Genomic DNA, 23,602 nt, shown 5'->3' on the forward strand with positions numbered 1-23,602 from the left:
GTGCTACCTTTGTTTAGGAGTAAACACACAACATAAAGCATGCCTTTCACTCAGCTCCAACAAGTCTCATTCCTCCACAGGAGCCCACAGATTGTTTGGAGGAAACCTTGCTTACCCCTCCACCAGATTTCTCCATCGGGGTGGAGAATGAAAGCAAGGAAGGAGACAACCCGAGTGGCACGCACACCGACAACCCCAGCAGCCAATCTCCTGATCACGCAGGTGTGTATCGATCAGTTCTGCTTAAAACTTGATGTTTAAATTAATAATACCTGCCAGATGAATACCAATCATCCTTTAAGGGTTAACTGGACTTTAACTTTAACTGGATTTTGGACTTGATGTATATCTAAGCTAGTTGACACTTGTGACTTTTGACTACTACTAATACAGTTTAGTAGTTTAACAGTTTGATACCAAATCTGAGAAACAGTGATATACATGAAGCCATAGAAAATTTCAGAAACCCAGTGAGATATTGTGAGTATGCAGGAAGGCTTGGTAGATATTGTTTTTGATGGACAGAACAGGATGAGCTATTTCCTTGTTTTTTGCCACAGTACAGGCAAAATTAAAAGTTCAATTGTTTTTTCTCTTTCTTTCCAGCAATGAAGAATAACTCTGATAAGAAGTTCTCCTACCAGCAGCTCCCTGTGTCTTTGAAGCTCATATACACCATTCTGCAGGTGCTTGGTCTGAATAACTGCATATCAAATCAAAGACTAGAGGCATTCAAAAATGTTACTTTCGATTTATTTGAGTGCATATGTGTTACACTGCGAGTCACACACGTCTTCTGCATTTTCAGGAAATGTCAAAGTTTGAGGAGCCTGATATTTTGTTCAACATGCTGAACTGCCTGAAGATCCTGTGTCTTCACGGAGAGTGTTTATACCTCGCCTGTAAGGATCACCCGCAGTTTCTGGCTTACATCCAGGAGAAGATGCTCATCCCTTGGTGTGTCCAGAGAACACTCCTCCTCATGCAGAAAAAACACTGAACTCATGCATACATTTGTTTACAGCTTTTAATTGTGCTAACTCCTTAAGTGTCATTTGTGCTTCTGTCTCTTCTGTTTTCAGTCTGTGGTCGATGCTGAAATCAGAGTTTTGCCAGCTGGCTTCGTTGGCCGTGCCACAGCTTCTCCACGCCCTGTCTTTGTCACACGGGGCAGACATCTTTTGGAACCTCATCAACACAAACTTCAACAGCAAAGACTGGAAAATACGATTTGAAGCCGGTGAGTCATAAAGTAACAGCGTTAAATTTCAGAATTTCAGTGTCTGCGACCACTTTGCGGCTTCATGTGCAGATATGATCATCAAAAATGGATATCTTTGGCTTAATGCAGCAGTCCCCAACCTTTTTTGCGCCACGGACCGGTTTATGCCCGACAATATTTTCATGGACCGGCCTTTAAGGTGTCGCGGATAAATACAGCAAAATAAACACACGTGAAAAGACCCAGGAAAACCGAGTAAATGATAAAAACGATAACAAAATAATGCTGAAAACCGATAAAAACCCTGAAAACTTTACATTTCACACCTGAGCCTCAACTCTCGCGGCCCGGTACCAAACGACTCACGGACCGGTACCGGTCCGACGCCCGGGGGTTGGGGACTGCTGGCTTAATGGTTTGTCTTTGTGGATGCGATTGTAAATGAAGAGGATCGCCAGGAAGAGGAGAGGAGGATCTGCTTATATAATAGACTTCCCAAACCACTGCCTGCCCACATCTCCCCTATGTGTTGCCATGGTTACCTTGGTACAGGCAGCAAAGAGGAATTGTGGGATTAATGAGGGTTTTTTTCACATTGTGATTGGCAGAGAGGAGCTATTTGCTCTGTCCAAGTAGTGAACTGATGCATCATAATGTCAGCTTGCGATGCTGTTGATCTGTGTCATGACCAATGAGCACTTCTAATGTCATTATATCCATTTAGTAGGGTAGAAATATTGGTATAAATCTACACATGCATGTAATATATTCCTAAATGAAGTCAACTAGTGTTCTGACTCACTGCACGGTCCCACACTCGCCCACACCGACACCTAGCACTCAACACCACATTGGCTAAGAGCTTATGGGTATAAGAGTGCAGCGTCTATTTTTAGATTTTAATCTGAGGAATGATAAGTAAATCACTTTATTTATTGAAAGCATCGCCTTTGCTAAAAAATAAAAAGCATTTGGTTTTACCACCACATTGTGCGAAGACAAATATTTAGTAAAACATTAACTCATCTCAGTCATCTTCCTCTGTGACCTCTGGGCTGATTCTGTTTATTGAATCGTGGTAATTATATGAAGACATCTGGCAGCTCACTTGCTCCATCTTTGTTTGCAGCAGTAATTTATTTCTCTCTCTGTTCTCACGAAATCCTCTCAGTCGAGAAGGTAGCAGTGCTGTGTCGTTTCCTGGACATTGGTGCAGTGACAAAAAACCACTTACTGAAGTATGCCTTGGCTCACGCTTTCTGTTGCTTCCTGGCCTCTGTGGAGGATGTCAACCCTGCTGTGGCCACCAGGGCCAGGCTGCTACTGGACACAATCAAGAGGCCATCCCTTCAGGTACTTTGCTCTTGTTTTTAGCAACAAAATTTCTGTTTATTTTTCGCGTGAAGGATAAATAAATTAAGCATTCTCACTAAGACAGGGTGTGTTGGTGTGCATTTAATTATAGTTTTGGTATTTTCCCAGTTATTGTTTCTTTATTGTAGTTTTGTTTCTTCAATGTGTTGAAAGCTGTAAATTTTATTTATGGATTTTCCATGTAAAAAGATTGTACTGGGGTGGCTGTAGCTCAGGTGGCAGAGCGGATCAGCCACTAACCAGAAGGTCGGTGGTTCAATCCCAGGCTGCTCCAGTCTGCATGCCAAATATCCTTGGGCAAGATACTAACCCCATGTTGCTCTCCAATGCATCCATCTCCATCGGAGTGTGAATGTGTATGAATGTTAGATACTTAGCGCTTAGGTGTGATTGGGTGAATGAATTAGCTGTATAAAGCGCTTTGAGTGCTCGGACAGAGTAGAAAAGCGCTATATAAGAACCAGTCCATTTTTTTTTTTTTACTTGTTGTGCATTTTTAGGGCTTATGTCTGTGTCTGGATTTCCAATTTGACACTGTGGTGAGAGACCGTCCCATTATTCTCAGTAAACTCCTACTCCTGCACTTTCTGAAGAAAGACATCCCCGCGCTTAGCTGGGAGTTTTTCGTCAACCGTTTTGAAACATTATCTCTGGAGGCTCAGCTGCACCTGGACTGCAACAAAGAGTTTCCCTTCCCTACTAGTATGTATCTGCCATGTCCCCATTCAGATGTTTTACACCTGTAAGAGAAGATTTACAACTTAACAGTGCTTCAAGTAAGCTTTGCAATCCTTGTTTCTTTGACAGCTATTACAGCTGTACGAACCAATGTAGCTAACCTCAGTGATACAGCAATGTGGAAGATACGACGGGCCCGTTTCGCAAGGAATCAGCAGAAGAGTGTGCGCTCCCTCCGTGACAGTGTAAAAGGAGGCACGGACGCCGAGTCTAAAAGAGCCTTTTCACTCCCTGAGTCACTGAGCAACCGACTACGTGAGTAGAAGACATCAGCTGTCAGGCTGTCAGTCTTATTTCTAACTTGTGTCAAAAAGTCTGTTGTTAAAAAGTCTTTGCAAATAGCATTTGAGACTTTTTTAAGTGCTTTGGCTCACATGCTATGACATAGAAGTCTATAAAAAAACAACTTTCTATTTGGAAAATGTCCTGCCATTATAGATTCTGTCACAAAGTGATGATCATTGCCTTTAAAAAGAAAGAAAGAATCATTTTCTATTTGCAAATACTGTTTGACCAAGGTCCTGTTCCATTTTCCTAATGTTTCTCTCCTCACTTATATGTTCCCGACGCTCATTTCACTTAAATGTTTTATCTGTGGCTCTCCACAGAAGGCTGTCTGAGTTTCTGAGATACTCGTGCTGCCTTCAAACACAATCGGTTTATCTGGTTGATCCAAATGCCCTCAATCATAACATTTGGATTTCACGCCCTTTAAATCAAAAGTATACACGTCTCTTTGTGTGCGCATATGTGTTGGATGATGATGAAGCTCAGACATGTGTCCTGTGCTACCTCCCATGTACGCTCTCCTAAATCTTGCTCTTCATATGTGGTTTTTAGCTCTAAGGCTTACGAGGCAAGAGCTCTCTGCCCCGACACTGGGAGATATGATAGAGAAAGTCCTGCCAGGTAAATAACATTCCAAGTCTTCATCATACTGGAGAAAAAGTACAGTAAGACTTTCATGAAAACTATGTTCAAATATTAAATATCTAGTATTATACAGTATTATTGAAAATTCTCAACACAACCCTCATTTCCTTGTATTTTGCTTCCAAGGAGCTGGACGGTCAATAATTTTTTAAAGTGCTCTTGAGCAATAGTTCTCCAGGCTTTCTGAAGGTCTTTCAAACGTTGCTTTGAAAGATCTTTTACTCATTATCCTTGTACACGGCCATTTTTAGATGAATGTTTAGTTTTATATATACAGTATGTTAAGCCATGTAACAATGATCTATGAATCAATCAAGCATAAAAAAGACATGATGAACTAGTGTTGTGTCTACACATAACCAACAAATTATAATAATGGATTGCATTTATATAGCGCTTTTCGGGGCCCTCAAAGCGCTGTACAATTCCACTATTCATTCACTCTCACATTCACACACTGGTGGAGGCAAGCTACAGTTGTAGCCACAGCTGCCCTGGGACAGGCTGACAGAAGCGAGGCTGTCATACCGCGCCATCTGCCCCTCTGGCCATCACCAGTAGGCGGTAGGTGAAGTGTCTTGCCCAAGGACACAACGACTGAGACTGTCCGAGCTCGAACCGGCAACCTTCCAGTTACAAGACGAACTGCCAACTCTTTGAGCCACGATCAAAGAGTTCTTAGCAAAGAACCAATTTTAAATTCTATCTTTAGGCACTTTGTTACCTGTAGCCTGGTGCAAAAACACCTAATTTGTTCCTATTTCTTTAAACAAGCAGAAAAGACTTGTTTAACTATGGGTAACTATGCCAAATTACACAAGAAGTGGATTTAGAATCAGTAGCAACGACTTATGGAGTGATGAATCCTTAACATGGTGAACATCTGTGGAGGAGGTTGGAGAGAGGTACAAGAGCCATCTGTAAAACATGGGGCCCTGTCATGGCTTGGGGTTCTATTTCAGCCAGTGGCGTTAGGGATCTTGTCAAAATTGATGGAATTATGAACACAGAAAAGTGTTGTCAGATTTGGATGCTCTGGAAAGCATCTGATTGGCAGCAGCTTTATTTTCTGCATTGCAGTGATCCCAAAGATATTTGCAGTGCTGTAAAAGCATACCTGCATGGAAAAACACACACACAGTGGAACACATCCTGGACATCAACATTATTGAAGTGTGGCATCATCTTGACAGAGAATGAAACAAAAGGCAGCCAACATCCAAAGAAGAGCTTTGAATCTCCTTCAAGAAGCCCGGAGAACTATTTGTGAAGACTACTTAAAACTTCCATAAGAGAGTTTAGACTGTGGTGGAGAATAAAAGTTTGTCATACCAAATATTGAATTTCAAGCTTGTTAGAGTTTGACAAACTTTATTTCCATGTATATGACTTCACATATTTCAATAAGTCACTATGCCTATTTTCTTTGCAAAATATAAAGAAATGAGGGGTGGCTGAAGAGTTTTGCACTTTATTGTACATAAAAAATAATGTATGGTCTATAGTGGCAGTCATTGTTCTTTCATCCTACTTTCTGGGCTAAAGCAATCCTGACACGGAACAAAAAACTAGACAGTCTGTTGTGCGTTTACCCCATTTACATATTCCATGAACACATTGTAGTGATGTATGTATACAGCATGATAATGGCTCCAACTCTCTTGGCAGAGAAATGGACAGGATGAGCTGACACCCCTCCACCTCTGTGTTGTTATCCTCCCTGCTACCGCACCCCTACCCTCTCCCCATCTTATCTCCCTGTCTGCAGCACGTTTTCTCCCGCATTTTAACCCTGACGCTTCAGCCCCTCTTGCAGGCCAGACCCCTTCTCCCGAGGACGACACCATCATCAGAGACCTGCTCCCTGAGAACGCCGGCGTCGATCACCAGACGGTTCACCAGCTGATCATGGTCCTCATGAAATTTATGGCCAAAGACCAAAGCAGTGCTGAGGCAGATATTGGTAGTGCCAAGGCTTTCAACACAGTGAAGCGTCATCTGTATGTGCTGCTGGGGTATGATCAACAGGAAGGCTGTTTCATGATTGCACCTCAGAAGATGCGCACCTCCACCTGCTTCAACGCCTTCATTGCTGGCATTGCACAAGTAACTGAAATATAATCAAATGTTTGCACCTGCATATTAGGCTTATTGCAAAAGAGTACCTGAACGTCGCAACTGCCAGTGAATTTAACTTATTTGCTCACAGGTACTGGACTACAATATCGGTTTGGGAAAGCAGCTGCTCCCTCTTGTGGTCCAGGTGTTGAAGTACTGCACGTGTCCCCAGCTGAGGCACTATTTTCAGCAGCCTCCTCGTTGCTCCCTGTGGGCCCTCAAACCACACATTCGGCAGATGTGGCTCAAAGCACTTCTTGTTATCCTTTACAAGGTACTTAATATTTTTTATTGCATGAATAACTGTACATTGAGTCTGCTACATAATGCCACCTAACCTCTAAGATATTTCTTTTTATGTTTTCGTGACATATTTTCTTCAATCTTTTGTACAAAATGAGCTTACATTGTTTTTATGCACCGTAGTACCCTTACAGAGATATGGATGGCAGTAAAGTGGTCCTCCATTTGATCCACATCACCATCAACACACTGAATGCACAGTATCACAGCTAGGGTTGCCAACCGTCCCTTAAAAAACGGAATCGTCCCGTATTTAGAAACAAAAGTACACGTCCCGTATTGAGCTGAAAAGGGACGCACTTTGTCCCGTAATACAGTGAGAATCAAAAGTAGTCTATAAGTTTTAATGTAATTAACGCTTTGTTTGAAAACATAATTCCCAGCCCCGCTCCTGCTTTGTGACCAATGAGCTGACAGCACACTTATGACAATTCGAGTATGACAATTCAGATTACCGCTCATCTCATTGGTTGAGGAAAGGTCGCTTGCGGAGAAAATACCGGAAGACAACAGATGACCACAACAAAAAGCATGGCCAACAGGGAAACAAACGCCGACACTGCGGTGCAAGTCTCAGACGACAGTACACCTGAAGCTGGGCAAACACTGTGCGATTTTCAAACTGCACGATTGGCTCGCAGGGGTTAGAAGTTCGTAGGTCACGATGCAGGGTCTCACAGTATACCGCCCGATGCTCTGATGCGACCTGAGTCACACTGTGCCTCCATAAAATGAAGGTTATAACAGAAAATCTGTCGCTCGCTCTCCCTCTCTGTCTTTCACTCACACAGACACACACCACCATCAGCTTTGCTAAATTGCTAATGAAAAACATGATCAGCTGTGATTGAGCACCGATGTAAATCCAACTATTTTCACGGTTGTTGTGGTCGTGATAATTTGGTGATGCCACATCGAAAAGGCTCGGATGAGCTTTCCAAAGTTCTACAAGTTGTGCCTCCATCGCTTGTGTCCAGATCACACGCTGCACTGCTGCTCCGTCTTTTTCACCGACGTTTACGTGTTTCCGCGTGCGCAGTGTGAGCGGCTGTGGTGACACCCTCACGAGCGATTGATGATCGTGAGGTGTTAATCGCTTCTCGTTACCCCACGTATACTACACGATGCACGATGAAGGCCAAAATCGGGCCGATCACCAAATTGGTCGCACGACTCAAAAATCGGCTCAAAATGGGCCAAAAATCGCAGAGTGTGAGCCAGGCATTAGCCCAGCAATGTTTGTTCCTCTCAGAGAAAGAAAAAAAGGCTGCAAAAGAACAGGGAGGAATGGGAAAAGGAAAACACCTATAAAGCGCACTGCACTGTGTGCCGGCGCACTTTTTCCATAGGCATGCTTCTAATGGTGGGCACATGAAGAACAGGAGGGGCGTGAAAGCTCGGGGAACCCTTAACCAATTTTTGTCCACCAGGCCACGGCAGAAGCAGATATGGTAAACACTGGTTTGTTTGTTTTTAAACCCTCTGGTTAAGGTTAAAATGGGCATGTGCAGTGAATATCAGCGCTATGTGGCCAGAAGTGTGATAATATAATTTATTTTGTGTAATAAACAACTGCAAGGATATATTGCAACAAATAGATGAGTAATACATAAAAGTAATACATAGATGAATAATGATGATGAGTTATGATGCGTAATCATGGGAACAAGTGGGTTTACAAACGGGAGCAGAAGCTGAAATAATGCCTCTACTGAAGCCAATTGCACTAAATGCACTAAATGTGCACTGTTACAAGAATATTTTTCTTTCTATTGTTTTCTATTAATTTATATAATTTTAAGTTAAGCAGGACAGAGTTCTTTTAAAGAAAGATTTACTTTTATTCTCAAAAGTTAAGCATGACAGGCTTCTGTTTAAGAAAGAGACCTGTTTTATTGTGTTAATGTTGTCATTTTGAGCTAAAAATAAATGCCTAAATGATTTTTGTTTCCCATGTCTTGATATCACAAAGAATACGCATCTACTTAAATCAAATTCAAGTCAAATGGTTAAAAAAATAATTTCACACACAAAAAAAGAGCTAAAAAATTCACCACACTGGGAAGGGTGAAGACAACTGGGTCGCCCGGCCCTGGCCACGAGGTGTCCCTTATTTATTTCTCAGGGAGTTGGCAACCCTAATCACAGCTGTCGCCCCCATGCTACAGCAGGACCACTCTACAGTGACAACTCCAACATCAGCCGCTATAGCGAGAAAGAAAAAGGTGGGAAAAGTAACAAATGCGTTGTCTGTATCAGCAGTAGACTTCTGTGATGATTAGAATATGATAATATGATATATGTCATAGATCGTTACGCTAGGAGGGAAAAGACATTGTTCAGTCAGGCAGATTATGACTTTTTAATGCTACGTTAATGCAGCGCTCAAGTACATTTCGCATATTTGTTCTCCACATTAGAAGAGGACAGTGTATTTGATGAGTCAGACGTCCATGACACGCCGACTGGTGCTGCTAACAAGGAGTCACAGACCTTCTTTGCTCGCCTGAAGAGAATTGGTGGCAGCAAGTCTGTGAAATACCAGCCGGTAGAGCTGAATGCCAAGAGAAGTAAGAGGCAGAGGCTTTCAATGTCAAGTGCGCTCTATATTAAGCAAATTGATTCAGTCTTTATCATACAATAATATTTTTTTGTGATTCGGTCTCATTTTCTTTCCTTGCATCAGGTGAAATTGAGCTGTCAGAGTACCGTGAAGCTAGCGCCCTTCAGGATAGCATCCTGCACTGCGTGCGGGAGGAGAGCACCAGGAAAAAGAGGCTACAGGCAATCCACAAGCAGAAGTCTTTGGATATTTCCAACACGGATTCCATCCTCTTCAGTTTGGACGAACATCGGCGGAAGTCCTGCATTGATCGTTGCGACATGCAGGTGCTCCCTGTAGTCCTGCCCCCATCCTCTACTACTCCCCACAACAGGTATCATGGGATAGGATCCTCTGATGGCTCTTCAGTTCGGGTTGATCCCGTGGACCGACGGGGCTCTCGAGGCGGCCAGTCTGACATCTCCAAGCCCGTCATACCAGAGGTCCGGCTCAGCTGCATGGAGACTTTTGATGACAAAACAGATCAGGGCTCTTTAGAGGGATCAGCTCAGGGAAAGGATGATCAAGACCTGATTGACCTCTCCTCTGACTGCACCTCAATTCCAGAAAAGCATTCGCTGCTCTCCATGTCTGACAGCGACTCCTTGGTCTTTGAACCGCTACCACCTCTGAGGATTGTGGAAAGTGATGAGGAGTTTGATCTTAACACCATCATAGGCTCCAAGTTTAGTGGGAGTCCAAAAGTCTCAGCTTCTCCTGCAAGCAGCAACACTTTGCGACTGTCCCCCGTTGTTCAGGTGAGTGTGGAGGACTGCTCCACTGACAAAAAGACCCCAGAGCTTGTGGTGGGAGGGGGGTGCTCACAGAAGAAATTGCCTCGCAGCACCTCTCTGGAGCTCCCTGACCGGTCAGAGAACATCTCCCATGAAAGCCCCATGACCTTAAAGCAGAAGAGAGACCTGCTGAGAAAGTCCCCACATGTCCCTGTCACCTCGCTAGATGACACATGTGCGACCCCGGAGGAAATCAGGACTCTTATAGGACCCAGCACCAGTCCCTCTGGCAGGACTATCTTCCTTGACATCCCCGAAGACAAAGCGGAGCCGCCTTCCTCACCAGAGAAGAGCAAGAGCAACAGCAATGACGAAGAAGAAGGGGATGGGGACGATGAAGAGGAAGACGATATGGGCGACGAAGCAGACAGCGACCCCAAACCTGACAACGCAGATGAGAATGATGAAGCTGAGTTTAAAATCCAGATTGTTCCCCGACAGCGTAAACAGAGGAAGATAGCTGTGAGCGCCATCCAGAGGGAATACCTGGACATCTCGTTCAACACGTTCGACAAGCTGGGTGCTGAGCAGACCGCAGAAACAGGTAAAGAGAAAGGACACGTGAACAAAAACCAGAGCGTGCTGTTGTGGATTTCAAAATACTCTTTTAAGAAAATCTTGTAAAATCTTATTTATTACTTTTTGTACAAGTCTGGTCAAAAGTGAATATTTTAAGAGATCAAACTATTGTAGAATAATTCCAGCTAAACTTAAAGCACTGTAGCTGATTTACTACACATAAGTTCTACTTTAAGCCAGAAAAAGACAATCCTGAGGTGTTGTCACAGTTTATTTATATTCGGCTGACTCACATCAGCTGTTTCTTAGTGACGTAATCCTACAGAGATGCTGCCTAAACCAGCCATTTATAAATTAGCTTTGTACATTGCTCTACTTACAACTTTTAACTCTGAATATTATTCATTTATTATTTTATCTCTTTAGTTCCTTATTGTTGTTTTAAAAAAATCAGTTTTCTTGCATTTCTTTTATTATGAAATGCTTTATTTTGTCATCAGAGTGAAATGATCATCACTCATTACCAGAAATACTAACCACTCCTACCATGCATTGCCCCTTTTCATGTTTGTGTGTGTGTGTACTTTTCCAATTATACAATGAGGTTTTAATGTAAAAGTAAAAGACTGAATGAGATTTTTATTGCACTTTAATTGCCCACATGGCACCAAATCATGCCTCTATTGAGATTATGTAACAACATGCTAAACTTCATATAACATTTTTTCTCTTAAATTATCACTTAAAAATGTTAGACATCTATGTATTGTTTTACTGATTATTGTTGGAAGACTTCTGGTATATATTCTGATGCCTTGCAGATCACAAAGTTATGTCTACCCTGGAAAAGCCACGAGAATCTGCCTCAGCACCAACACTCGAAGCTGCTATACCTGAAACAAGTCATCGCTCTTCAGTGTCAAGTAGGAGCCAAAAACTCACTACATCATCTCCTCACTGACTTCAGTTAAACTGTTTTTTGTGTATTACTAGTGCGATGTCTAATATACCATAACCTATTATTTATATGTTTGTCTCTGATTCACTTTTTACAATTTTGTAATGGAGCTTGAAACATTAAATTAACATCACATAATATACATTTTTAACTACACAGGAAAAAATACCAATATGTAATGTTTTAAGCTTTAATTTCTAACTAGTGCAACTTGAATCTGCTATAATAATGGTTTAGTTAATCAGGACTAGGGCTAAATGACCTAAAGTGTAACCCTTATTGGTTAGACTGAAATGAGTTATACAGACAGTTAAAACCAGGTACTGTTTTCTTGTCTTTCTCTGACCTCTAGCTCAGTACCGGCAGGTGAAACGAGGCTCTCTGGGAGCTTTAACCATGAGCCAGCTTATGAAGAGACAGCTGGAGCATCAGTCCAGCGCACCACACAACATCTGCACCTGGGAAACAGGTTAGTCACTGTGGACATTTTTCAGTTATAACGTTTTGAGGAGACAGTGACATAATAACACAAGAACACCAGACACCCATGAGAGTTAACTGAAATTAAAAGAAGAGGATAGTAAAACACCTCCTAATAGATGGTGATGTTTTTATATGTTTTTATAGCCATTACACTGAAAACTGACTATAAAATGTGATTCATCAAATTTACATCTTTTTTATTTAACTAATTTTAGTCAGTTATATTATTTTAGGAATGATGTAAGAGGAATGATGATGTAAGAGGGCTTTTAAATTACAATAAAAGCCCTCTTATGTACATGCCCTATTACAGGCAGTATTAGTACCCTCATTTGAAAATCTCTGTTTGAGCTAATCTGAATATATTGTCATTTAAATAAATACACTGAATCTAAACTTAAATCAAATTTCTTGTGTGCTACAAGGTGAAAAGGAAATGTTTTTTATGACTGATATTTTTCCATTGTAGGTCCTACGAAGACCAGTCTCCTCTCAGCACCAAGCACAGTCAGCATGTTCGTCCCTGCACCCGAGGAGTTCATTGATGAGCAGCCTACCACGATGTCTGACCGGTGAATCAATCACTTAGTAGCTATATCTATCAAGCTGTATTAAAGTCAAACTATTATTGATTTATTGGAGAAAGGCAATCTATTTGTACTGGTGCCAACAACAATAAAACCAGAAACTAACTTTTAGCCCGAGTGCTCGAGATCCTGTGACAGCAGAGATCACATTGTCTTTACATTATGTCCATGTGGTATAACTGCTATTTCAGGGTAAATGCTGCCACTAATTAACAGTAATGAACTAAAAGAGAACTGAAAAGGATTCAGAATGTCAGATTTTGTAGGAACTTTGGAAAAATTCCTAAAATATTCCCATCAAAATTCCCTACAGAGCTAATTTTTGCAGCTTTTTATTTCAACTTGTTGAATTGGAATTATGCATCAGAGCTGGTCTCTGTCACGCCCTGGAGTTAAAAAGCAAAAGTTAATAAGGGTGTCTGGAAAGAAGTGTTCTACACATTTGGCTTTGCAAGTGATGAAGCAGCAGCTGCAATCAGCCGATAGAAAGAAACAGCCGCACCCCTGTGTGGAAGCACTGGCTTTAACCTCATCACATCATTCACATTAAGAACCTGCAGTCCACAAGGCTGTAAAACACATTACAGAACTGAGTCATTCTCACATATTTATCGGTTCTTAAACTTTCTGCTGTTGATCTCAGTAAATTTAACAGGGTGGCTCCTTCCCTGTCTGGATATTTAAAGATGTGGGTAAAAGAGTAACAATGTTTTGAAGATGATCTTGCAGGAAAGCAGAAAAGTGCGTCTAAGCCATTTTCTTAGGGAAAAAGGTTTTTAATAATTCTCTCTTCAAACATTTTGACATTATTTCATATTGAAGTTGAATGGCTCAGCTGGCCAAACAGCACTAAGTGGAAGTAGGAATTTATTTTTTTAATTTCTTTTTAAGTTTAATTTAAAAAAGTAAATTGTTATTGTATTATTGTAAACACTGTGGTTACAGTTTTAAGGACTGAACTTTCAATTCAATTCAATTTATATGGTGTCAATTTACAACAACAGTCGCTTCAAGGGGCATTATATTGTAAGTTAGACCCTACAATGACCCCCTATGAGCTAGCACTTTGGAGACAGTGGGAAGGAAAAACTCCCTTTTAACAGTAAGAAACCTCTGGCAGAACCAGGCTCAGGGAGGGGCAGTCATCGGCCACAACTCGATTAGTTAAAGTTAATAAATGTAACACTTAAAGAATAAATATTCTAACAGGCTTCAGATGATTATATAGGATTGGAGGTGTTGAGGGCTGCTGTTACAGTGGTGCGTGCTCACATTAAACATGGTCAAAGTTTCATATAATGACTAGATACAAAATAGCCAAAAGCTTAGGGCTCAGACTGCTCAAAGCACTCATTTTCACCCATTTTTTTTTCTATCCTGATTTCAGAGAGAAGAGATATTCCTAATATGGTCATACAATGCACACAGCTCTGGCTGTGAGCACTGATCAAGCAGTTTGTGAAGGGCAGCCAATCAGAAAAATGGGCTTAAAGAGAGGAGAGTTAAAACTGCTTGTTGCAGACTGTGGATGATTGAAGGGGCTGCAACAGACCGAGTACTGAACTTTAGATAGTGCAAAGTTTTTCTAGTGGAGTCGCAAAAAAAATCTGAATCTTAAAATTAGCGAAATAGATCTGCTTTTATGCTAAATCTAGCCTGGTGTATTTCCGTGTGATGTCCCAGGTGTCGGGACTGTGCAGCTGTTCTGGAAGAATATGATGAGGAGACTCTCAGCCTCGCTGTGGTGGTTCTTTCCATGTTCATTCACCTCAGCCCGGATTTGGCTGCCCCTATGCTTCTTGACATCATGCAGTCTGTGGGCAGGTACAACAGCTCCAGTAACCATCCCTGCAATCTCCATCCACACAGCACTTCACCGTTAAATGAAGTTTCATAACTCACTCTTAGAGCTTATGCATAATTCATCTCTGAGTCCTAATCCGCTGCTTTGACTTCTCTCAGGTTGGCATCCAGTGGCAATTTTTCTGGACAAGCTGAGAGGTATGAGACATAAAAGCCATAACACCAATATGTGCAGATGTTCACTGTGCTTATAGATGTCTTTAATAGTGTATGTCAAGTGTGACTGCCCTTCTAACACAGCCATTCTCCCTGTGATGTCCTGCAGTATGTTGATCCCAGGGAATGTAGCAGGTGTGGCCAAGCAGTTCCTGCGCTGTATATTTCACCAGCTGGCTCCTAACGGCATCTTGCCCCAGCTCTTCCAGAGCAACATAAAAGGTCTGTTTAAAAACCTGAAAATTCAGCTTGAACTTGTCATAGAAAAGAAACTTAGTTTCACACTTTATTGTAATGTAGCTACTTTTAAACATTCAATCTAACATCATAAGTTCCCATTGTACAAACTGCTCCCTCCTTTTTCTTTTAACAGATGGAAGTTTTCTGAGAACGCTTGCATCCTCACTGATAGATTTCAATGAGCTCAGTTCTGTTGCTGCTCTCAACATGCTCCTCGAGGTGGGATTTGTTCTTCATGTTGATGTGTTGAGTCATTCAACCAGCAGGAGGAGCTCTTGTCAAAGCAAAAAATTTGATGTCGCCAGCTTCATGTGCAGCGTAGGCCCATCTTAAACATCACATCATCTGGGCATTTCAGGAAACCTGCTTTGATCTGCACTCCTCTGCTAGTTTATTGTACTGATATCTAAATAAAAATGGGCAAGATAAGAGCCTACTGATGCACGCGCTCATCCGTGCAGTTATCTGTACTTCAGTGTCCTAAATCCACTGCTCTCATCATGAGCATTGTGACTGATCAGGAGTGAAATGATGGAAATATCTTCACTTATAGAATGTCATTATATAACCCCTTTTTATGGTTTATGCCTCCCTGCCTCCCAGGGCTTGAACAACAAAAAGAGTCTTCCAGCAGGGGGCACAATGCTGCACTGCCTGGACAACATTGCCACCTTCATGGAGGCACTCCCCATGGACTCTCCCAGCAACCTGTGGACAACCATCTGCAACCAGTTCCAGACCTTCCTCACAAAACTGCCCTCCGTGCTTCCTCTGAAGGTAGATATCAACTCGTCCGAGTACTTAGTCATGGTCTTATGTGATTACTGTCGGAGGAAAACACATCCAGGGGTGCACTCGTTGGGTTCAAAAGGACAGAGTCTTAAAATTGTAATTGATTTGACTCTGACACTTTTACCTTGGAGGTCAAATTAGTGTGCAATAATTTGCAACCCTCACAAGCACAAGGGAGAGGTCAACTTATTTTGCAATGTGTGTCTCATTAGTGTCCTATGGATTCCAGTTTAAGGATTATCATTTGCCTGCTGAAAATCCCAACAACAAATGCAACTCGGGTAAGTTCAAAGCAGGACGTCAGTGTCTCCTCTTTCTGCTCTTTAATAACTAACCTATTTCTACATTTCTTCCATCACACAGAGTCTCCTGGAGCCCTTTTCCAAGCTGCTGAGCTTCGTCATCCAGTATGGAACATTCGGTCTCTCCTACCTTGTGGAGCTCTGTGGACTTTGTTACAAAGCCTTCAATAAGGTACTTTTGTGTGTCTGCAGCTTGTAAGAAGTCTTGAAAGAGTTAAACCCTTCAAACTAATCTGCAGTTTGCTGCTCTCTCACTCATCACTTTTTTTGGTGCTACACCTACTTCCCCGACACTCCAGTCAGCCTGAAATGTGGCCGTGTGTCACAGATGATTAAGTAGGCAATCAGCCAGTATTGATTAACATGATTAGTTGGTGTGCTAGGACCGAGGATGTATGGTGTGTTTCTCCGTGGCTGCCTCAGACGGCGATGGAGCCAGGGCTGTCTGCACTGTTCGGACAGATGAATCCTCAGTCCTCCACCACTGTCAGCACTGCGTGGTTTATGCCTCTTGTGGTATTGATTTTTTTTTTTTTTTACAGCCGCTTTAATTCCTGACCTTATAATATCCTCATTTCAAAACTCAGAGTTGCTATGAATGATTGCTTTTGGATCTTTACCCTCTGCCGTTTTTTTTTTAATGGTAAGGTGAGGTGTCAGGGAAGAGCCGATTTTCAATAATTTGTTTCAACTCAGTTCAGTTTTGGAGGTCAGGTGTTAAGGACACACATTAGAGCTCTCTGGACCTACTAAAGTTGGTCACATCATGCATCACTTGTCACCTCTGCATCGCCCTGTATGATGAGGAGCCTTGTGGCTTAAGAACAGCCTTTTAATTTGCTATTTTCCAAACTTACATGCTCCATTAAGTTTTAATCACCTGAGTGCTGCATCCAGGTACGTGCATTAGCGAGCCACGCAGTGAGAACTGTCAGCTCTGCATTGTGCATGAGCAGAAGATCATGTGGTTGCTCCTAACATAAGCAAACATGACTACAATAAGAAAGCGAGAGACAAACTGGAAGTCAGAAGATGACAGTGTGGTTTGTAAACAGGCAGCTGGGCTTTGTGTGGAAGGGATGAACAAAGAGAGCAGCCTGTCCTCCGGGAGGGAGAAGGCTGCCTGACAGCCTCATCTGAGCTGCCTGGGACTCTGGGAGGAGAGATCTGGACTGGCCTAAATCTACTCCTCGGCTTTCACTATTCTCCGTCTCCCCAGCTTTCCTCCCCCCCCTCTCGCTGCCTGTCCTTCCCCCTCTATTCAAGCTACAGAGTTTATGCTCTCCTCGCAGCATGAGTAAGGCAGAGTGATAATAGAAAAAGGCAGTCTTGCTGCATCAGTACATTTACTCCACTCTCTATCTTCTCGCATCCAGGAGAGAGATAAGTTCTACATGTCCCGCATTGTGGTGTTAGAGCTCCTGCAGGCTCTCAAGTTCAAGTCTCCTCTGCCTGACACAAACTTGTTACTTCTGGTTCAGGTAAAAAAACAAAAATTTCTCTTATCCATCTCGGTTTACGAGAGCCAGAAAATCACAGCAATTCAATCTGACTGCAATTCTATGTGTGTGGATTTTGCCAGTTTGTTTGTGCAGATATCGGCACACGGCTAGCGGAATCCACCATCATCCAAAAGCACATGATCTCAACGCTGCCGGGGGTGAGACTTAAATCGCTGTGTGCTACACTGTCTTATTAAAATCAGGCTCATAAAACAGCAGGAAATATAGATAGGCTCCACTGTGATTCCTCCTAAAGGATAAACTGCTGTTTCTCTCTACAGTGCACGACGGCAGCAATGGAATGCATGCGGCAATATATAAGTGAGCTCTTGGACTTTATTGCAGATATGCACACACTAACCAAACTTAAAGTAAGTCTTCTGTGTGTGAGTTTACAATTTGGACATGTCTCATGTGGAGAGTTTTGTTTTTCATCCTTATCTTTTCTTCACTCCAAATCTGCTCTTCAGAGCCATATGAAGGCTTGTTGTCAGCCACTGCATGAGGACACCTTTGGGGGCAACCTGAAAGTGGGCTTGGCACAAGTCGCAGCCATGGAGATCAGCAAAGGCAATCACCGCGATAACAAAGCTGTTGTGCGTTATCTTCCCTGGCTTTATCATCCGCCATCCACCATGCAACAAGGGTAAAAATGATGAGAATAAGACTGACTGACTTAATAAGAAAAATGAATGGTGAAAGAAGATCTGCACACTGTGTTGTTAATTGATTTGTTGAACTCATTTTCATTTTTTTCTTTCTCTCTAGGCCAAAAGAATTCATTGAGTGCGTGTCCCACATTCGTCAGCTGTCCTGGCTTCTTTTGGGCTCCCTGACGCACTGTGCCCTGCACCAGGGCTCCACCTCCTGCATGCCCATCCCTCTCGACGCTGGCTCCCACATTGCAGACCATCTTATCGTCATCCTGATTGGCTTCCCAGAACAGTCGAAGGTCTGGCAGACACAAATCTCTTCAAATGATCACACTCAGATTTTTCCAGATGCGATTTGTGGCAACCACAATGGCCTTGTCAGTTTTGGTCTCGGTCCTTATCCTCAGACGTCGGTGCTGCACATGTGCTCCCTGTTCCACGCCTTCATGTTCGCCCAGCTGTGGACCATCTACTGCGAGCAGGCAGCCGCCGCTCCCTCCCTGCAGAACCAGAACCAGACAGAGTTTTCTTCCAGCGCCATCCTCACGGGCCTCGAGTTCTGGAGTCGGGTTACACCCAGCATCCTGCAGCTTATGGCCCACAATAAAGTTGTAAGTGCTGTGCGGTATCCTTTGCAAACATCTGTCTGAGACAGTCAGGACTGTCGCTGTGGAAGAATGGTGATTTTCTTCTTTTAATATTATGAGTAAACAGTAAATATGTTACATAAAATTAAGTCTATTTCATATTTGTCTCTCAGATGGTAGAGATGGTGTGTCTTCATGTCATTAGTTTAATGGAGGCCCTGCAGGAATGCAACTCAACCATCTTTGTCAAGGTTTGCTATAAGTCCAGTCCTTCCATGTAGACAGTGCTGTATATTCTCTCTATAACATGCAGAATAATGCTTATTTATTCATCTCTTATTTCTTTTTTCAGTTAATTCCTATGTGGCTACCCATGATTCAGTCAAATCTTAAGGTAAGTGGTTTTAAAAGGTGTTAATCATACAGATTAATGATAATTACTATTGATGATTTCGAACTGAAACACTATCATCCTCTCTTCTTTTCGTCGTAAGCATCTGTCTGCAGGGCTGCAGTTGCGTCTTCAGGCCATCCAGAATAGGGTGAACCACCAGTGTCTGCAGGGCCAGATGTCCGGAGCCCCTCCGTTCGCCCTGCGCAAATGGCTGCAGTGCACCCAGTTCAAGATGGCTCAGGTGGAGATCCAGTCGTCTGAGGCTGCTTCACAGTTTTACCCCATGTGACCTGTTCTGTGGTCAGCTCTGCCTCACCTGGGTCCCTAGGCCTGCATGCATCTGCTCTGGCTGAAAGTGACTTTTAAAAAAAAAAGGACTCTTATATAAAGTGATGCTGTGTGGGATTCGTTTGAAATGAATCATTTTTCAGAACCTTTAGTATATGTACAGTAAATCTATGCTATTTTAAAGTACTAACACTGGAGTTGGACTGTGTAGAAGAACTGTGTTCGGTGCCCAATCTGTTGCATTTAACAGATTTGAAGAGTCAGACGACTGTAGAGGATTTCCACAGACCCATGTTAGTAATAGCAAGGGCCTGAAACCAAATGCTTGTTTAATCATAGATATGTTCACTCTGTGACATTCATAACCTATCACTTTTTAAGTTGCTTGGTTGCAAGCCGAATAATAAAAGTACAAGTTTTTCTAAACATCGAGACGCTTTGACATTTCAAATGAATTGCTGAGCCTTTAAAAATTCAAATATGACATTTTCTGCCCTTTGATGTCTTGACTGATGGGGAAAATGCCCAGCTTACCATAATGTGGACGGCGGAGAGATAAAATCAGCTCTGCTGGCTACTCTGAGCGAAAAAAACCTCAGGTGTCTACGGGAAAACGACATGACATGCATTACCCAGCTCCCAGCTAAGATCCTTGTCAGGCTGTCAGTCATGCTGCCTTTTGCCATCACAGCTCAGATCGATCAGAGGCCAATCCGAGTTGCGGTAGCAGCTTTGTAACTCGATAACGTGGAGCCAGACATTGGAGGTAAACAAGACTATTTCGGTTTGCTCCCCCCTCACCCCCAAAGTGGAAAGACACCCCGCCTCCTCCTACTCCAGCCCTCCCTTCATTGGCAGCAGCGAAACAGATAGGCCCATGCATATACCAAGCAAACACAATTACCTTTGGCCTAATGTGGTTTGTTGTGATTAAGGATTTTTGTGAGGTCTAACTGGATTACCATGAAGCTCTTGTCTGAGAATAACAGATGACATGACAGCAGGCCCTGAAAACCGAACAGCACATTAATCTTTGTTTTGATCTTTTCTGCTGCAAGGATTTCATTATCAGGATTTAGCATGAATTCGATCTGCTGATATAGATGTATTCTGCGAGGAAAAATTAGCTTATCGGACCAAAATAAGTCACATTTGATCTGCGCATAAATTCTTTAAAATCTTACTTTTTAGTCGCAGCTGGTATTGAAAGACCCATGTTGAGAGGTGTCTGCCAAATGAGTCACTAGTATAATGATATCACACAATGTGACTAATGAACACGCACTTACACACACGCGCACACACTCCCCGGTGACCTCAAGCCAGCTGAATCAGGCTGCAGTGCCCCTTCTCATCAACCTCTAGCCATGGCTCATCAAAGAGGTCCTTTCCTGCTGCGCCTCTACGTGTGAGAGTGTGCATTAAAGTGATGTTAGCTACAGGTGTGTATGTGCGCATGCGTCCCTGCGTGTGTGCGTGCGTTTAATCAAGTCCCCCTTGCTCTGGGGTTGCATCTGTCAGCCACTGCCACCGTTGTGATCGTTTGAACTCGCAGCCCTTTCTGAAAGAACCTTTCTCATTAGCAGCAGCTTATGTAATCAGTGTCCCACAGGTATCCAGCACTTTCCCCACCCCTGCTTGCCGCCTGCCTGCCTGCCTCCTGCAGGACCATATGGGAGCGCTGACCTGATGAGTAGGCAGCTGGAGGTGCTGAGGGTAATTAACACTGACCAAAGGACTGGCGGGCAGAGAGGGTGTGAGTGGGTCCTCAAAGACTGTGAAGGTCAGCTTTAAAAAAAGGACTGTGCAAGCTCTCTCACACAACCAATGCGCCAGCACAATGCATCACCAGGTGTGTGCGCTGGTGACATCTCGTGATTAAAGAGCAGAGGTATAGAAGCAGCAGCTAAAACTCAGCAGCACACTGGTAAAAACAAATGTTTGAAAAAAATAAAATCCGTGTTCCAGCACCTTATTGCTGTAAGGAAAGCCTCGAAAAACTTGTTGAGACAGTGACAATTCCCAGTACCCCGCCTAGTGCTGTCACTTTGGTTTTATTACAGTGAAATCCACAGCGCCCTGGCTGGACAATGCATGAATGTTTAAATTGCTCTGCGTGTCCATTTGCATTACCGTCAAGTGGCACATCCAAAGCAGGGAAGGCAGAGAACTCGATGGACCCTCATTCACATTATAATTCATCAACATTCCTCTTGAGTGCTCTTGTACATCAGCCTGTACAGCACAGGTTTAGGCTCTCTTGTTTGTTTCACATCACGGTCTGGTGTGCAAATTAAAACAGAAATAGGAACATGTCTGCGCGACCTAGTGTAAGAATGCAGGCTCTGTACGAGGTGTTTTGAATCCATTACCCTCTTTTATCTTACTCTAAAAACCTCATTTTGTTATATCAAATCATGTTCCTGCTCTAGCTGCGGCAATCTTTTACACACACACACACACGCACACACACAGACGTGATTTTTTAGTGACACTGTTATTGATCGAGCCCAGAGCTTGCACAATATGTGACCTAAAAGTTTTCTGGCTGGTGCCATTAAGCCCCACGGAGAGGAGTGCGCTTGGTAATCGCAGTTCATTAAAGATGCACTGTGTGAGACAGACTGAGAACATGTCCTCCGCTGTGGGGGGCCCAGGAGACAAGGCCAGCACAGCTCTGCCCAAAGACGCGAACGGCACAGCACAGCATAGAGCAGACAAGATGGGCACAGGCTAAATATAACAGTCTCACTTTTATCACCTTCACCACGTACGGGCCAGCTCGTCTGCCCACGTACAACAGTGGTTTTATAACTGCACATGCATTTCTTTAAACACAACATACTGTGGGTCAGTTGTTATGTACAGTTTTATTTACAACTGAAAAACTCAGCAATGAAATCAACTTATGCACATTTCGTTATCTGTTTGGTATAATGCATAAATTGTGTATGCTCTATTGATTGCCATATATACATTAATGGCTTGCTCCATCAACATGACAACACTGACATAATTCTAAGTGGTAGCACATTTTTTTAAACTTTTACTATGTATAAACATATGTTCTGTTACACTGTACATGAATTAACAGTCCAGAAGGCAGATATTTAAATATCAATATTTACATTCATGCATCCATCATTTCTCTCATATAGGTACATGGTGGGGTTTACTGTTAGCTAATACCTGTGCATTTTTAAATGCAAGTATGTGTGTTTTTTTTTTAAATCCCCCTCTATTTTCCACAGTTTAGCCAATATCTATACTTAACTGACAGCCACAGAGTACAGCCCACTCTCACTGAGTACACTCATCTGCATGCACGCTCACAGACAGACAGACACACACACACACACACACTCATACACACGCACATGCATGCCCGCACAGACACACGCAGATTTAGTGTATTAAAGAAAACAATGAAAAGAAAACAGAGCAGCGTTGAGTGATGCTCCAGTTCAGCTCAGTTGTGTTTTTCCAGCAGGGATGAGAAGGATGCCTGTGACAGCACTGAGTCACACACATCCTTGATGAGGCCATCCTCTGTGCAACCTGATCTCTGGCTATTGGCTAAGTCTCCTGTCTCTCACCAGTCACAAGGTCAGCTCTGGGCTCATGTCCCCTGTTTCTATAGTGATGGGCTAAGCCCTTCTTGACAGATAGAAAAATGAAGATTGTTACGTCCAGACAAAACACGGCGGAAGGCATCCAGCTGACCACGGGACATTGGACAACAAGATTTAACTGGACGACAGGGAGAGCAGGTTTAACTTGTAGAGGTGCTTGCACTGAGCGAACAAATCGGAAAGTCGGGACTGGCGTGTGATGCAGGACAGGAGTATTGTTCGGGTAACACACATTCACAAAGATCACATAGGACATTATGGAGGCCCCTGACTTTTTTAGCTGAAGTCTCAGGGAAACAGAAGAGGATATCAAACACCCAGAGACAAAACAACTGATACCAAAACTCTTTGCAGAGCAAGCGCGTTTTCTGCATCAGTGTCTCAACAAACCGACAGCCGGCTTAAAGCATTGGTGCATCACAAATGAATTATATGATCTATAAATTATTCACTTAGAAAACAGAGCTCTCAAGAAATAAGATGAATTTGTCAAGATGTTCAAGATTTGAAAAGATGTGAGTAACTTACAAGACTGTTGTTTTTCCCTTTTAAGTAGAAAAAT

At 42.8% G+C, this 23,602-nt stretch overlaps 1 protein-coding gene across 7 annotated transcripts in view; it reads left to right on the plus strand.

The window, feature by feature from the left end:
* Positions 1-19,828, plus strand: part of unc79 (unc-79 homolog, NALCN channel complex subunit) — a 35,193-nt gene extending 15,365 nt beyond the window's left edge. For 4 of the 7 annotated variants that reach the window (XM_085142766.1, XM_085142767.1, XM_085142771.1 and 1 more), the window contains 33 exons: positions 81-222; positions 607-686; positions 809-957; positions 1,083-1,240; positions 2,394-2,575; positions 3,097-3,298; positions 3,404-3,589; positions 4,175-4,243; positions 6,036-6,373; positions 6,477-6,659; positions 6,812-6,890; positions 8,830-8,913; positions 9,109-9,258; positions 9,375-10,628; positions 11,425-11,526; positions 11,914-12,030; positions 12,514-12,616; positions 14,315-14,455; positions 14,594-14,632; positions 14,760-14,872; positions 15,024-15,109; positions 15,494-15,667; positions 15,895-15,963; positions 16,046-16,156; positions 17,361-17,465; positions 17,567-17,644; positions 17,768-17,857; positions 17,957-18,132; positions 18,255-18,438; positions 18,547-18,750; positions 18,900-18,977; positions 19,079-19,120; positions 19,221-19,828. In XM_085142766.1, coding sequence (XP_084998892.1) covers positions 81-222; positions 607-686; positions 809-957; positions 1,083-1,240; positions 2,394-2,575; positions 3,097-3,298; positions 3,404-3,589; positions 4,175-4,243; positions 6,036-6,373; positions 6,477-6,659; positions 6,812-6,890; positions 8,830-8,913; positions 9,109-9,258; positions 9,375-10,628; positions 11,425-11,526; positions 11,914-12,030; positions 12,514-12,616; positions 14,315-14,455; positions 14,594-14,632; positions 14,760-14,872; positions 15,024-15,109; positions 15,494-15,667; positions 15,895-15,963; positions 16,046-16,156; positions 17,361-17,465; positions 17,567-17,644; positions 17,768-17,857; positions 17,957-18,132; positions 18,255-18,438; positions 18,547-18,750; positions 18,900-18,977; positions 19,079-19,120; positions 19,221-19,409 — 5,457 coding nt within the window. In that variant the 3' untranslated portion in view covers positions 19,410-19,828. The remainder of the gene's footprint in view (positions 1-80; positions 223-606; positions 687-808; positions 958-1,082; positions 1,241-2,393; positions 2,576-3,096; positions 3,299-3,403; positions 3,590-4,174; positions 4,244-6,035; positions 6,374-6,476; positions 6,660-6,811; positions 6,891-8,829; positions 8,914-9,108; positions 9,259-9,374; positions 10,629-11,424; positions 11,527-11,913; positions 12,031-12,513; positions 12,617-14,314; positions 14,456-14,593; positions 14,633-14,759; positions 14,873-15,023; positions 15,110-15,493; positions 15,668-15,894; positions 15,964-16,045; positions 16,157-17,360; positions 17,466-17,566; positions 17,645-17,767; positions 17,858-17,956; positions 18,133-18,254; positions 18,439-18,546; positions 18,751-18,899; positions 18,978-19,078; positions 19,121-19,220) is intronic. The other 3 variants (XM_085142768.1, XM_085142769.1, XM_085142770.1) reach the window with 3 other exon arrangements.
* Positions 19,829-23,602: the final 3,774 nt, after the last annotated feature.

This window comes from Neolamprologus multifasciatus, chromosome 19 (assembly GCF_963576455.1).
Source record: "Neolamprologus multifasciatus chromosome 19, fNeoMul1.2, whole genome shotgun sequence".
NCBI classification, from domain to species: domain Eukaryota; kingdom Metazoa; phylum Chordata; class Actinopteri; order Cichliformes; family Cichlidae; genus Neolamprologus; species Neolamprologus multifasciatus.